The sequence below is a fragment of the Siphateles boraxobius genome, unplaced genomic scaffold (assembly GCF_051911475.1).
Source record: "Siphateles boraxobius isolate OS27281-9 unplaced genomic scaffold, OSU_SipBor_1 7, whole genome shotgun sequence".
Taxonomy (NCBI): domain Eukaryota; kingdom Metazoa; phylum Chordata; class Actinopteri; order Cypriniformes; family Leuciscidae; genus Siphateles; species Siphateles boraxobius.
This window is the reverse complement of record NW_027509197.1, coordinates 24,588,590-24,604,080: the sequence shown is the minus strand read 5'-3', so window position 1 is coordinate 24,604,080 and position 15,491 is coordinate 24,588,590. Positions and strand designations below refer to the sequence as shown.

General features: G+C 42.9%; 1 protein-coding gene across 1 annotated transcript; it reads right to left on the bottom strand.

Annotated features, from left to right (window-relative positions):
* Positions 1 to 572: 572 nt before the first annotated feature.
* On the bottom strand, positions 573 to 1,339 carry LOC143723136 (retrovirus-related Pol polyprotein from transposon 297). Its single transcript, XM_077215127.1, is given in 3 exon segments — positions 573 to 803; positions 805 to 868; positions 870 to 1,339. Coding segments are annotated over 3 exon segments (765 nt in total).
* Between the last annotated feature and the right edge of the window lie 14,152 nt (positions 1,340 to 15,491).

The following is a 15,491-nucleotide window of genomic DNA, read 5'->3' as shown; positions in this document are numbered from 1 at the left end:
TGAGCTTTGGTGATAACTAAGTAACAACTAAGTGAATATTTAGTAATTTCTCGCTAAATAACATCAAAAGTGAAAAAAGTTGTTCAAAAATTTACATTTACACACAAACTGACCACCAATCGCAACTTTCAGATGTCATAATTATTTTTTAGCTCAACTGTCACGGAATGGGACACAGGATTGTAATAATCCTTTTAATTATTCACATTTTCTTATTTAATATGGAATGCACTATTAATGATGTGTTAATGACTTTGTTATATTGTCTGCTTTGAAAATATGAAAATAATATAGTCCAACTTAGTCCACTGGCCTTGAGATTATCGGATATTGTAATGCAAAATTCGTACATATTGTAGCTTTAAGCCATGACTGACTTAAACGATTTATTTATTTTTTGTTTTTGTATCGGAACGAGACTGTAATAATATTCAGGTTCAGTATTGTGAGAATGGAAAGGGTCGGTGTGACTGGGTCTTGTAAACTTTATTTAGAAAATAAACAAAAAGGAAAGAAAGTTGCCATCTGTACACCCGGCCTGTGGACCACCAGAAATTTAAAAGGTTGTAACGCTAGATACCAACGATCCGCGCGTTGGTATCCTTCATGCGGTGGAGCCACTGCAGGGGAGCATGGTCCGAACAGAGGGTGAACTCCCGCCCCAAGAGATAGTAACGGAGGGTGAGAACGGCCGACCTGATGGCCAAGCATTCCTTTTCAATGGTGCTGTACTTAGTCTCTCTCTTCGAAAGCTTACGACTAATGTACAGCACCGGCCGCTCCCCCCCCCCCCCCCTCCTCCTCCATCTCTTGGGACAGGACTGCGCCCAACCCCCTGTCCGACCCGTCAGTCTGCAGAATAAAAGGGACAGTTAGGAGCCTGTAAAAGTGGCCCGCCACACAGAGCAGCCTTTATCTGGGTAAAGGCCTGCTGACACTGCTCCGTCCACTGGATGGTATCTGGTGCCTCCTTTTTAGTTAGATCAGTCAGCGGGCTAGCGAGGTCCGAATAATTTGGCATAAACCTTCTATAATATCCCGCCAGCCCCAGGAACTGTCTTACCTCCTTTTTGGTCTTAGGTCTTGGGCAGGTCGCAACTGCTGCCATCTTATCAATTTGGGGACGCACCTGCCCATGACCCAAGTGGAAACCCAGATACCTGACTTCCACACACCCAATTGCACACTTCTTTGGGTTGGCCGTGAGCCCAGCCCCTAGCAGCGATCCGAGGACAGCCCGCAAGTGCTGCATATGACGCTGCCAGTTATTACTATAGATGATGATGTCATTCAGGTAGGCAGCGGCATATGCAGCATGCGGCCGGAGAATTCTGTCCATCAGGCGCTGGAAGGTCGCCGGAGCCCCGAACAACCCAAAAGGAAGCGTGACAAATTGGTGCAATCCAAACGGCGTTGTGAAAGCTGTTTTTTATTTGGACATTGGAGTTAAGGGGATCTGCCAATATCCCTTCGTTAAATCCAGTGTCGAATAAAATCGAGCAGTACCCAGCCGGTCAAGTAGCTCATCAACCCGAGGCATTGGATACGCGTCGAATTTCGACACGGCATTCACTTTGCAATAATCCACACAGAAGCGGATCAAGCCGTCAGTTTTAGGCACTAAAACTATCGGGCTCGCCCACTCACTGTTGGATTCTTCTATTACCCCCATGTCCAGCATAGCCTCTAATTCCTCCTGAACCACTTTCTTTTTATGTTCGGGCAACCTGTATGGCCGGCTACGCACTACTACGCCCGGATCTGTCTCAATGTGGTGCTGAATGAGATTCGGTCGACCAGGCAGAGGCGAAAACACGTCAGCAAATTCTGCTTGTAACTTACGTATATCAGTAATCTGGACCGGCGAGAGGTGGTCTCCTCCAAGTGTCAGAGCGAGAGATTGTGATTTTGAGCTCGTCTCTGGACCGTGATCCTCCTCCCCACTCACCACCGATGCCAGCATTACTGATTCCACCTCATTCCACTTTTTTAGAAGATTGAGGTGATAAATTTGACGTGCCCCGTTCCTGTCTGTTCGAATGACCTCATAATTGAGATCTCCCACTCGCTGTGTAACCTCAAAGGGTCCTTGCCACTTTGCGAGTAATTTAGAACTGGACGTGGGAAGCAATACAAGTACTTTATCTCCCTGTGCAAATTCTCGTAACCTAGTCCCCCTGTTGTACAACCGACTTTGCGTGTCCTGGGCCTGTAACAAATTTTCCATAGAGAGCCGCCCCAAAGTGTGGAGTTTTTTTCTCAGGTCCATGACATATTGAATTTCGTTTTTGCTATTCGAAGGTCCGTCCTCCCAAGTTTCTCTAAGCACATCCAGCACCCCGCGGGGCTGACGCCCATAGAGAAGCTCAAAGGGGGAAAACCCCGTGGAGGCTTGGGGGACCTCGCGTACAGCGAACAAGAGGGGTTCTAGCCATTTATCCCAATTTTTGGCGTCTTCGTGAACAAACTTCCGAATCATGGATTTTAACGTGCGATTAAAGCGTTCCACCAGGCCCTCCGTTTGTGGGTGATAGACTCTGGTGCGAATCGATTTAATGCCCAATAATTCGTAAAGCTCGTGAATCGTACGTGACATAAACGCCGTGCCTTGATCGGTGAGAATCTCTTTTGAGATTCCCAGCCGGGAGATTAACTGATACAGTGCACTCGCCACACTCTTCGCGGTAATAGGGTGAAGTGGCACTGCTTCTGGGTATCGCGTTGCATAATCCACTAGTACTAATGCAAAGCGATGCCCCCGTGCAGATCGCTCTAATGGCCCGATGAGGTCCATACCAATTCTCTCGAAGGGGCCCTCCATCAAAGGAAGAGGGCACAAAGGTGCTTTTGGGTTGGCCGGCGGATTCACCAGTTGACATTCACGACAAGAGGCGCACCACTTGCGCACATTCTCGTGGTTGCCCGGCCAAAAAAATCGGGTCATTAGACGATTAAGTGTAGCTGCCTGCCCTACATGCCCAGCCATCGGGTTACAATGAGCCGCCTGAAAAAGCATTTCCCGGCGTCTTTTTGGAACTAACAACTGAGTTGTATCTTGTTTTGACTGGGTGTCTTGGGTCACCCGATACAACTTATCTTTTATAATCGAGAAATAAGGATATGAAAGAGGTTGGTCTGGGTGAAGAGGCTGTCCGTCGATTGTGCGAACCTGATCAAATGCATTTTTCAGCGTTTCATCTCGGGACTGCTCCAGAGGAAAATCATCGCGTTCTGAAAGATCGCGCTTCATTCCTCTGTAACAGGCAGTAGCACCTCAATTCAGTACATGAGATCCATAGGGAGGAGTCGGATCAAGATCCAAGGGGTGGAGATGGGTAGGATTAGGGTTGGGTTTAGGGATTAGGGGTGTGTTTAGGGATCAGACGGGCGGATTTAGGGATTTAGGTGTATGTAAGGTGGGAGGAGTTGGATTTGGATCCGACTCCTCCCCGTGGATTTCATGTTCCGCAGTGAGTACCATCTCGAAACAGGCTCCGATGGTCCCGGAACAGCCTCTCCTACCTGAGCAACCGCCTTCTTCCCCCGCTTCCTTTTCGTCCCAGAAGCACCCGCACACAAATGACCCCCTAACGTTTTAAACCCTGGCCAATTGGTCCCCAAAATCAGCGGATGCCGCTGACTAACAGCCACCTCTACACTACGCTTTTGTCCCCTGAATTGGATACTGACTGGCATTAAAGGGTATTCCATCACCTCACCGTGCACACACCTCACCTTAACCGCGCGGCTCTTATCCAATGCCTCGGATTCCATCAGGCTTTGATTAATCGAGGTTTGGTTACAACCTGAATCCACTAAAGCCTGATCCGTACCCCCCTTTATGCTCACCGGAATTTGGTACAGTCCTCCCTGACCGGGGGCAGCCTGTGGTGTGTCGGGGACCCTGACCAGCGTCCCCAACTCCATCACTGGATACTGGTCGATCAAATGCCCAGGGTCCCCTCAACGCCAACAGGCTGGCCCAGACCTCCCCGCCGTTCCAGTGGCGGAAAGCGGGTCAAGCGGTTGGCGTGGGGAGAGCGCAAACGCCGGCGTTGGAACGCCGCTGGTCCGGGAGATGAATTTCCGCGGAGCCGCCCACGGACCCTCAGTGTGCTCCGTAGCGCTCCCAGACCTCCACCTCGGCGCTGGTTGGGGTGTAGCCGTTCCTCGAAACCTGGGAGCAGGGACAGGAGGAGAAGAAGAAGAGGGAGAAAAAAAAGAAGAGAGAGAAGACGATGGCAGTGTTTCACCGACCCCTGGGCACGCCACCAGCTGGTCCTCCGCCAATTGGATGGCCTGGTCCAGCTACGTCGGACGGTGGCACTGGACCCACTGCGCAGTCTTCTTGGGCAACCTCGCCACGAACTGCTCCATTACCACCTGATCGATCACTCCCTCGACGTCGCGACGTCCCTCCATCATCCCTAGTAATAAGATTTTTGTTTTGCTTGCATTAAAATAATTGTCTCTTGTTTTTTTATTGAAGTCTTTTTTGTTGCTTCCATCTGGCTTCTCAGTTCCATGCAAAGATTTTCTTGGCTCATTCCATAGGCGACCTCTGTCACAGTTTGTTTTACAGTTTTTTCAAATTGCTAAGACACTAAAAGTGGACTTTGAGGCTCACTTGGTGAAACCATTCACTCATGTAACGAATCTAAAGACCAAGTCTGCAAAAATACAAGGACACTATATGCTTTGCACTCAGTTTGCATTTGAAAAACAAACTTTTTGCAAAGCTCTAAACACTGAAACACATCATTCAAAACTATAACAGTTCTTGTGTTTCATTTGGGAAACACTGCCATTTAAATGCCACATTAATTTACTGATGACCTAAAGCCAATAATCATGTGGGAAAACACTTGTAAATAAATTGATCACTTAGAAATCAAAACTCAGTTTTGAGAATGACAGAAATTATATTTACCCCCTTGAATTTCTGTTTTTAGTGTAAATATATGTGTACTGTAAGTGTATGTATATACAGTATATATTTATTTGTACATACAGTATACACACACTCACACACAGCGCTTTAGAAATAAAGTTGACTTTCTGACTTGACTTGTACGAATATTCCGTGAGTGTGTATATGTACTGAATACAAGCTACAATATAGATTGTTTCACAGCAGCTTCACAATAGTAACAAATTTAAAACAAATTCTGCTGTAGAGCAGTTCTAACAAACCAATAGTGTCAATATTCAAGTCACTTCATTGTTGATTCAGTTCAGTTCAATAACTGTAAAATTAATCAGTTATCCATACATACTGTAGGCCTATACAGTCAGTGTTTTTGTGCACATACATGTACGTGTGACAAACTCCTATACACTCCACTGCACACTGAACAAGCAAAAGACACAAGATAGTAGTGTTTAACATTTTTCACATCTGTGTGTAGTTAGGTGTTTATGAGGCTAATCATTTGATGTTTGTGTGTAGAGTTACTACGCAAAAACACAATTTTTGGTAGAGTTAAAATAGTTTTGAATGCAGTGATTTCTTTTGCAAGAGATGTTTGATATTTTCCATGTTGTGTGTTTTGTGGTTTTGTGTGTAGAGTTTCAAGAAATGGAGCCATAGTTTCAGAAATTGTAAGCAATTTGAAAAATGTGAAAAAATCCTGTTTATTTTAGTTCAGGACTCCAGGTGTTAGTCTCTACTTAATCTTTGTTTCAGACAGCAATTTTTTTAAACCCACGATTAACTATTCAGCCTACTCACAATTGAAACCCTGTCCAGGAAACCGCCCATTGAAAATATCCGTTTCTGCATTGATAACTCATAAAATGGGGTGTGAGCTCAATTTAAATTACAATTACAGAAAAACACAATCTGATTTAACTATTAACACACTAACAATTGTACTTTTCACATCCATGTTAATAGCCATTTAGAAATCATTCACACTGAAAATGTTCTTTGGTAGTTTGCTAAAACATTTCTAAGAGCCATGGTTATGGTTTCAGCTTCTTACTTTTGTACCTGGAACGTAGGCCAAAGAACGTAGGGCAACTTAAAAGGAAATGACAAATCATGACATAAGGCTGACATCACAAACAGCGTACCAGTGCATTATCTCTCATGACCAATTATAACGTTGATGTTTATGGAAGGCCAGAAGGGCCAAAACGTGTGAAACTGTCGTGTAAACACGTAATTACGAATTAACACGCAATTTACACGTTAACACGCGTAATTACGTGTTAACGCGCAAATTACTGGACATTAGCACCCCCTACTGGTTTTAGCACCTATATTCTTGCTCAAACACACAGAACTTAACTAGATTAAGCCTGGTTCACACGTGACGATTTTAAAATTGTCGGCCGATTTTCCAAACCTGAGAGACCCCACACACGGCGATAAAAAATCACGGGTCTAATAGTTTTGGTCGTACATTGTGTGGTGCGCAGCCACACGGCAAAATCAACACATCACATACAAACCGATTGGACTCCCGAACATTCCCAGGTCAGACGGAAAATCTCGCAAAACCCTCGCGATCAAACGTGACTTCAGAGTAAACAATCATGGCGGACAAAGAGGATGCAGTGGCGATAGTTTGTAGTTTGTTTTTAACTGAATCCATCTCCTACGTCCACCAGACTTTCTGGTGCGCCATGCCGCCGGCTGTTTTGATTTTGTTTCCCGGTGCTTCCTCTGCGCCTCGTTACCTTGCTTTCTGATTGGCTACAAGCCACAGTCCACAGGCTGCATGCTCGTTTGTCCCCGGGGGACACCACACACAAGGAGAAATCGGGCCAAAAAAATCCAACATGTTGGATATCCCCGATTTGAGATCGGAGCGGCCCCGACATCCTTCCAAGCAGACGAGAGCAGTCTTAACACACCACACACGGCAGGAATATCTGATCAGATTATTGTACGATAATCGGAGCATCCTTAAGATTGTCAGAAGGGCTAAATCGGGGCTAAAATCAACCTAATTATCCTGCCATGTGATCCAGGCTTTAGGCTTGTAAATAGCAGATTTTAATGCGAAAATACATGTTGAACAATGTCTTTAGGCTACAACTATAGGCTACATATACTATAACTGTTCAATGTCACGAACACACACACAGGAAATGTAAGATCCAATAGCAATTTATTGGGGTAATCCGTAATCATAATCCAAGTCAGGCAAAAGGTCAAAATCCAACAAAGGCAGTCCAGAAAACACGAAACAGTACAGGCATGGAAACATGGTAGTGCACGGACATCAAACAAGGACTCCATGACAAACACTGACACAGACAGGGTATAAAACAAAGAACTAACAATGAAATAACAGGTAACAGCTGGGTACAATGATGACGGGGAACAGCTGAGTGCAATGAACAGTGATTGGTACAGACAAGGATTGTGGGGGATGCAGTTCCAGAGTGAATGGTGACAGTATGGGGAAGAGACCTCTAGTGGACACCCGGGGAACACAAACCAGACACTGTGACATACCCCCCCCTCTACGGAGCGGCTACCAGACGCTCCAAGACCCACAAAGAACAAACAAAACAAGAGTCCAGGAGGGAGGTGGAACGGTGGAGGATCAGGGGGAGGGATGGGGGGCCAGGTCCATGGAAGGGAACAGAAACAGGGGGTGATGGTTTAGCCAGCGGCAAGGGCGAAGCAGACGACCCCTCGGGCGGCCAGGGCGGTGAAGAATCAGGGGGAGGGATGGGGGGCCAGGTCCATGGAAGGGAACAGAAACAGGGGGTGATGGTTTAGCCAGCGGCCAGGGCGAAGCAGACGACCCCTCGGGCGGCCGGGGCGGTGAAGACCCCTCGGGCGGCCAGGGCGGTGAAGACCCCTCGGGCGGCCAGGGCGGTGAAGACCCCTCGGGCGGCCAGGGCGGTGAAGACCCCTCGGGCGGCCAAGACCCCTCGGGCGGCCAGGGCGGTGAAGACTCTGGGCTGGACGGGACCAGCGGTGAAGTCTCTGGGCTGGACGGGACCAGCGGTGAAGGCTCTGGGCTGGACGGGACCAGCGGTGAAGGCTCTGGGCTGGACGGGACCAGCGGTGAAGGCTCTGGGCTGGACGGGACCAGCGGTGAAGGCCTCTGGGCTGGACGGGACCAGCGGTGAAGGCCTCTGGGCTGGACGGGACCAGCGGTGAAGGCTCTGGGCTGGACGGGACCAGCGGTGAAGGCTCTGGGCTGGACGGGACCAGCGGTGAAGGCTCTGGGCTGGACGGGACCAGCGGTGCAGGCTCTGGGAGAGCGTTGGCGAGCAGCTTGAGCGGAGCCGGCAAGGCGAGGCGTCTGGGTGACCCCGTCAGGGCATGACGCTTGCGTGGCGCCGTCAGGGCGAGACGCTTGGGTGGCGCCGTCAGGGCGAGACGCTTGGGTGGCGCCGTCAGGGCGAGACGCTTGGGTGGCGCCGTCAGGGCGAGACGCTTGGGTGGCGCCGTCAGGGCGAGACGCTTGGGTGGCGCCGTCAGGGTGAGATGCTTGGGTGGCGCCATCAGGGCGAGACGCTTGGTTGGCGCGTCAGGGATGGCAGTCACCTCTGGAATGGTCTCTGGGTTAGGAGCCACCAGACAAGTCATTGAGGAGACCTTTCTTCTCCTCCTCCGTCTCCGGACCACCGGACTCGGGGCCACTGGAACTAGGACCACCGGACTCGGGACCACCGGAACTGGGGCCACCAGACTCGGGACCACTGGAACATGGACCACCGGACTCGGGACCACCGGAACTGGGGCCACCGGACTCGGGACCACCGGAACAGTCACGGAGGAAATCCTCCTTTTCCTCCTCAGTTTAGGGACCACCGGAACCAGCTGTGAAGGGTGAGGCGGTGGAATGGCGGTAGGAAGCTCCAGTGTGGAAGCCATCTTGTCTGGTGACACCGGCAACGAGTCGGCCACTCCTTCTGGAAATGAAGATATCCGACAAAGCCGTCAAAGTCCAGTATCTCCAGTCCCCTCATTTCCCAGGCTGGCAAGGGATCATCAAGGCAGCAATTAAAAAGGTCTTTCAAAGCTGCATCATTATATCCCATGCCTCTTGAAAGAGTCAAAAATGTCTGAGCCAGACAACCCACCGTCTGGCCCTGCTGATGTAGTGTCATCAAATTCTTGACTCGTCCCCTCCTCTCCTTCTCCGTGTTGGGGGAAAGGATACGAAACCCCATAATGCTGGATCTATAAATGATGGAGTCCTTCTGTCACGGACACTAGGGCTGAACGATTATGGAAAATAATTAATTGCGATTTTTTTTAACCAATATTGCGATTGCGATTTAATATGCGATTACTTTAAGTTCTTTACCTTCTGTATTAGTAGACAAAGACAAGCAATAAATCATTGTACAGTAGGGATGGGAATCTTTAGGCAGCTCATGATCCAATCTAATTTTTTTCTTATTAATTAATCTTAACACTTAAAATAGGTATTTAATTACATGTGTAAATATATATATATATATATATATATATATATATATATATATAAACATTTAATTAAACCAATTATTTAATTAAACCAATTACATGTTAAGAATTTTAAATGGGCTATAAACTAATATAGCTTCAAAATATAAAAGCTAGTAAATAAAGAGGAACAAAAAAAACATTACAAGCAATAAACAAAGAGTGCTTTCAGTATTTAAAAGTAGGCTGTCTGAACGTTTTCCATTCAAGAGCTGGAGTGATTTTCCCCCTATAGGATAAGCTGCATTCACACACTAAACCACACGTCCTGTTGGTTTAAGATATAATTGACCGTGTTTACATTAATTTCGCGTCAAAAGCATTTTGAGATGCAGGTACATTTAACCAATGAGTCGCTCACAGCCGCATGCTCGAACACTCTTCACAAAGCGCGCGTAAGTATTTTAAAACGAAAGCAGCTTTCTCAGTGATTTTCATATTTTTTATATATAAGCCAACTGCATTTCAAAAGACATAAATAATGCCTTTGTGGAGCATTTGTAAAGAAAATTCCGGCGGCCAAGACCGCGCACTGCAAGAGTAACTTTAACATCAAAGCGGCAAAACCTGTGCAATGAAGCCTGCGACTGTCCTTGTAATTCGCTTAAACCCCGAACTTTATGAGAGCTTATTTTTCGGAAGGTTCGAGCGGTGTCGTGTGTGTGTGTGTGAGAGAGAGTGAGAGAGTGAGAGAGAGAGAGAGAGAGAGAGAGAGAGAGAGAGAGAGATTAGAAGCAAGCAGAATACGTTATTTCTAAAGCACGCGCAGCGTCATCTGTGTTTAAAAACTAAGCTCAGACTCGATTCTGAAATTCTCTGAATCGATCCAGAATTGTTGGAGAGAGAATAAATAACACTATCACATACATAAAAAATAAACTGTTCTTTCCTGTATGCCAGGCCTCAAGTTGATGCTTGGTCTGCAGAGTGCTTTTCTCTCGCGTGTCACGTGACCAGTGTAATCGCAGCTTTTGCGGTTACAAAATCGCATTTCATCATATCGCGATATTATCGCAAATGCAATTAATCGTTCAGCCCTAACGGACACACACACAGGACATGTACAGGGTTCCTGCACACTTTTTAAAGTCAAATTTAAGGCTTTTTAAGACCTTTTTAAGACTTGAAGAAATCAAAATTAAGACCGTACATTAGGGGTGTGCAATATTGACAAAAATATATCTCGATATTTTAAACGTTTTGTTGATAATAATTAGATGATATTTTACTGTTTGTGTTTTTGTGCTGGTGCAATGGCTGGTTTAGGCCTGTTGTTGACAGCAGACTCACGAAGATATTCATATTTTTCATATTCTATGCAGTGGTCAGTTCACAGCAGTGACAGAAATGATTAATTAACGTGCAATATTTGCCACCTTAAATTGATTTCCAGGGGCATTTTCACCTATATATGGACATTTTTTCTAAACTTATTTAGAGTTCTGCATCACCTTTTCTGTCAAATACTAACATTCAAATTATTCAAATTAAATTATACAGTAATTATACTTATTTATACAATAATACTTAATTACACAATAATTATACAGTACCACCGTTACCAGTCAAATTAAATCATTCAATCAAAATCCATCTTTGCAGTTCAGAGGAGACACAGAAGCAGCATCAGAAGAGGCATTAATATTTACACTCCATTTACAATTGCATAAATAAAGCTATGAGATAGTTTTAAAAAAAAATCCATATTCAATATTTAAATATGAAATGATTTCTAATTTTAACGTTTTAATTAAAGGGTACTTTAAATATGAAACTAAAACCGCCAGTAGGCGGCAGCAAGTCACTGTCTTAATACCGTAAGCGAGATGAGGAGTCATTCATTCATTCAACCGATTTGTTCAAACGGCTGATTCATTCGGGAAAGAAACAAGTGATTGTTCATTGAATCGTTAAAATGACTCGTTTAAAACGTGGATTTCAGTCAAGAAATCATCGGTGTCTGTTGTATTGAGACTCTGCTACGGTTTCATTTTGAAATTCTCGTCAGCGAAATAAAGGGAAAACAAATAATATTGTCAATATGCTGTCTAAAAAGTAACTCACAATGTTAATTTATTTTTAATTTAACTATTGTATAACAAAATATCACACTTGTGCACGGGAAAACGGCACTCTTACTGATGTGATATTCTAATATAAGAACATAATATAAATATAAGACAAAAACTAATTTGGGGACATAGGCCTACCTATAACTGCACTGACACATCACGCAGTGAAAGCACGAGAGACAAATGCGATGTCAGCTCACAGTGCCTCGTACATCGTTAAAACAATGATTACAATATCATAATAGACAATACACATTGCACACCCCTACGCACAAAGAATGAACTTACTACTGAACTGACATTTGCCAACTTTCTTCTTCTCTCCTCTCTCGCGTGCAGGAGACAGACGTTATTCTGCCGGCCGCGAATGTGATGCGAATTGTCACGTGAACAAGCAAATCCACAAAGATAGAATAATAAAAAATAATACTACGCTAATTAGATAGTTTTAATTTGGAAAACATTTAGATATGTCTAAGTCGAAGTGTCATCTAAAATTTAAGACCTTTCATAAGTAAAAATAAGACTTTATAAGACTTTTTATGGCCTTAAATTTTAAAAATCTAATTTAAGACTTTTTAAGACTTTTTAAGGATCCGCGGGAACCCTGATGTAAGATCCAATAGCAATTTATTGGGGTAATCATAATCCAAGTCAGGCAAAAGGTCAAAATCCAACAAAGGCAGTCCAGAAAACACGAAACAGTACAGGCATGGAAACATGGAAGTGCACGGACATCAAACAAGGACTCCATGACAAACACTGACACAGACAGGGTATAAAACAAAGAACTAACAATGAAATAACAGGTAACAGCTGGGTACAATGATGACGGGGAACAGCTGAGTGCAATGAACAGTGATTGGTACAGACAAGGATTGTGGGGGATGCAGTTCCAGAGTGAACGGTGACAGTATGGGGAAGAGACCTCTAGTGGACACCCGAGGAACACAAACCAGACACTGTGACATTCAAGCCCTGAAAGTCATGACCATTTTCACAATCACAATATAAATTGTGTAAGGATAATTAAACATTTATCCAAACAGAACTAAACTATAGGCTATGTCCAATTAATGAAACTAAATAATTCTGCAGGCATCCTGATTTACAAAACAAAAGAAGAAGAAAAAAAGAAAAAGACTATTAGAGACTAAATATAATAGGACAACTCGGCTTTCAGCTGATATTGCAATTAGTTGTAATAATTATTTAAATTCATTGTAAGTTTTCTGCTACTATTTTATATTTCAGTATAATTCCTGCAGAAATGCACAGAGTTTGCCATCATTCTGATTTGAATGTGCTTTTACTGTATCAGTTTTGAAAGCATTGTGTTAGCATTCGAAAATGTGCATCTGTTCATATCGGATCTAGCCTGGCTGCAGTAACCTAAATGTTACAACAAAACATCCTCTATTTTATTATTATTATAATTATCATCATTATTATTATTATTATTATGCTGATTTAGCCTGATCTAGGCTAATTTATTTTGATAATATTAATATTTCACGAAATAAAACAAACTAATTAGGCTATAATCTTCGGATGACAGTGCAAAACCCTGAATCATCAATTAGCTAAATTTTCACATTCATTAGATTTCAATTTCGTATATATTAACATAACAGATCCATTTATGAATGGATTTTGATGTGGCTGCATTGTTTCCGATTCGTGTGATTCAGACATAGAGTTATTAAGTCCAAAAGTCAAACTGTATTGAAAAAATATATTAATTTTACCAATTCACAACATGTTTTTATCTACCGACATTCAATCTTCTGATTCAATCCATATTTGTTGGCATTTAGACTTTCAAAAACAAAATTTTCACTGTGCTTTGCTTTCTCATGCTTGCTAGACAAAAAGCGAGGTAGGTCTTAGAACCTTCAGCGACGATCTTCTAAATTGTTTTAAAAGGGGAAGGTAATAATATAGCATAAAATAAACTAAGCCTAAACAACGACACTACTTAGAATGAGTTAATTTTTTCAGGACAACGGATAGCCTAATTACTGCGTAAAAACACAATGCTTGCGTAAATTGCGTGTTAACGCGTAAAATATTGTACATTAGCACCAATAACGTGTAATTACCTGTTAAAACAACAGTTTCACACGTTTTGGCCTTCCATAGATGTTTGCGTACGTGCAGACCAGTATACCATAACGACATCCTTCATGAATAAACATGACTTCTGATGTTTGTATACGTATACCAATCAGAGACATACATACCATTGCGTCACATATGCAAATATAGTCACAAATACAGCAATTTCATTGGCTACTATGCTTTTTGCCGCGTTAACGCGAACAAACAGTGCGTGTTGACCTGGTCAAATTTCACACGTTTCGTTTAAAGACTTTTGACCCCGTTCCATAGTGTAATACGTCTTATAGCGTCCAGAGGTGATCTTATCTGTGATGACGGACATTCAAATAAAGTGTAGGAATCATGAGTCAAAGAGTCAAACCTTTCTTAAGCCAGACAGCTACATGATGTGTAATTTGGAACATTTTCTGTATACAAAATGTATCTTGTACAAAATGTATCTGTATTTTTTTTAAAGAACTGTGATTTTCTGTTGAAACATTACACTGTAAGACCAAACAACTTTGATAAATAAAATGGGTTGCATATTACTCAAAAAAATAAAAAAAGTTAATTCGCCTTTAATTTTCTGTGTAATTTGAACGAAAGTGAAATTTTAAGTATACAGCACTCAAATGCTTTTTGAGGACGTGCTCCTCCTTCTTCAACTCCTCCTTCAACGGTTGCAAGTTCGCGAAGACACGCCATGTTTTTGGTGCTCGCCTGACTTGCCTCGGATGAAAATAAGTTTGCTACGCGCGAAAAACTCGCTCGTGTTTTATGAAAGAGAGGGTATATGAGATATTTCTCGATTGGTAATTTGAATTCGATCGGTGTTGTATGTGAGGAAACTGCTTTCTGAACCGGCTGCTGGTGACAAGATTTTCTTCATTGTGCCCACCATTATATTCCTCTTCTCTTTGGGCACGCTAATCTGGTAAGTTCCCCGTTTTATTTTCTGCAAATAGTTTTAGTGTTATGTATTTTAGTTAATGTAGTTAATGTATTTTATGCATTTGCAAGGCGAATAAAGATTTGAGTAATTTTATCCTTAAGGCTATGTTATGGATTTCTTGTTCAAGCAACTTAACTTGGAGATGTGCTCGAATATTCGATCTGTAATTATCATTCGAAAAAAAAATACTATACTATTGATGTTCATTGATTCGAGTAAATGTTTTGACATTTGGGTATAAAGTGTTTTAATTCTACAATATATTGTGTACAAACGTCTGAGTGCTGCCCTCTTCAGGTTGAATGGTGGCTACTGCAGTTGAATTTTCGGATGTGAAACAATACAAACACGATAATGCTGACTCCTGCATGTAGCCTACGTTCTGTACGATAAATGCACAGTCTGCTTTATTATTTTTTTCATTCTAGCTGCTTGAGCTTAAATGCCTTTGATCTTTATATTTTTTGTTTCCACATATTACACATATTGTATATATATATATATATATATATATATATATATATATAGGTGTTGTGTATATTGCCTAATGTAAGCTTATTCAGAAATATGGTGACAAAAACTTAAAAAATAATGCCTCTTTCGTTAAACGACATTTAAATAAACTAATACTGGATTATTCGATTTTTATGAACCTGAATATTCGAATACAATGTTTTTGAAAAATGCCCATCCCTTAACTGGTAGTTATTTTTTAAAATATATCAAAGTGTGACTTTTTGCACCGGTTGTGCACACATTAACAAGTTTTCGGGCAACAAATTTTAATGACCTCGAAATGGCGGGCTGTGACTCATATTTAATTGGCACGTATGCTTAGACATAAAGTAGTGGTTTTCATAGATGTTTGACAATAATTTGATGCAATTTGTTCCACGTGTTGTACATGTTTGTATGGGCATGC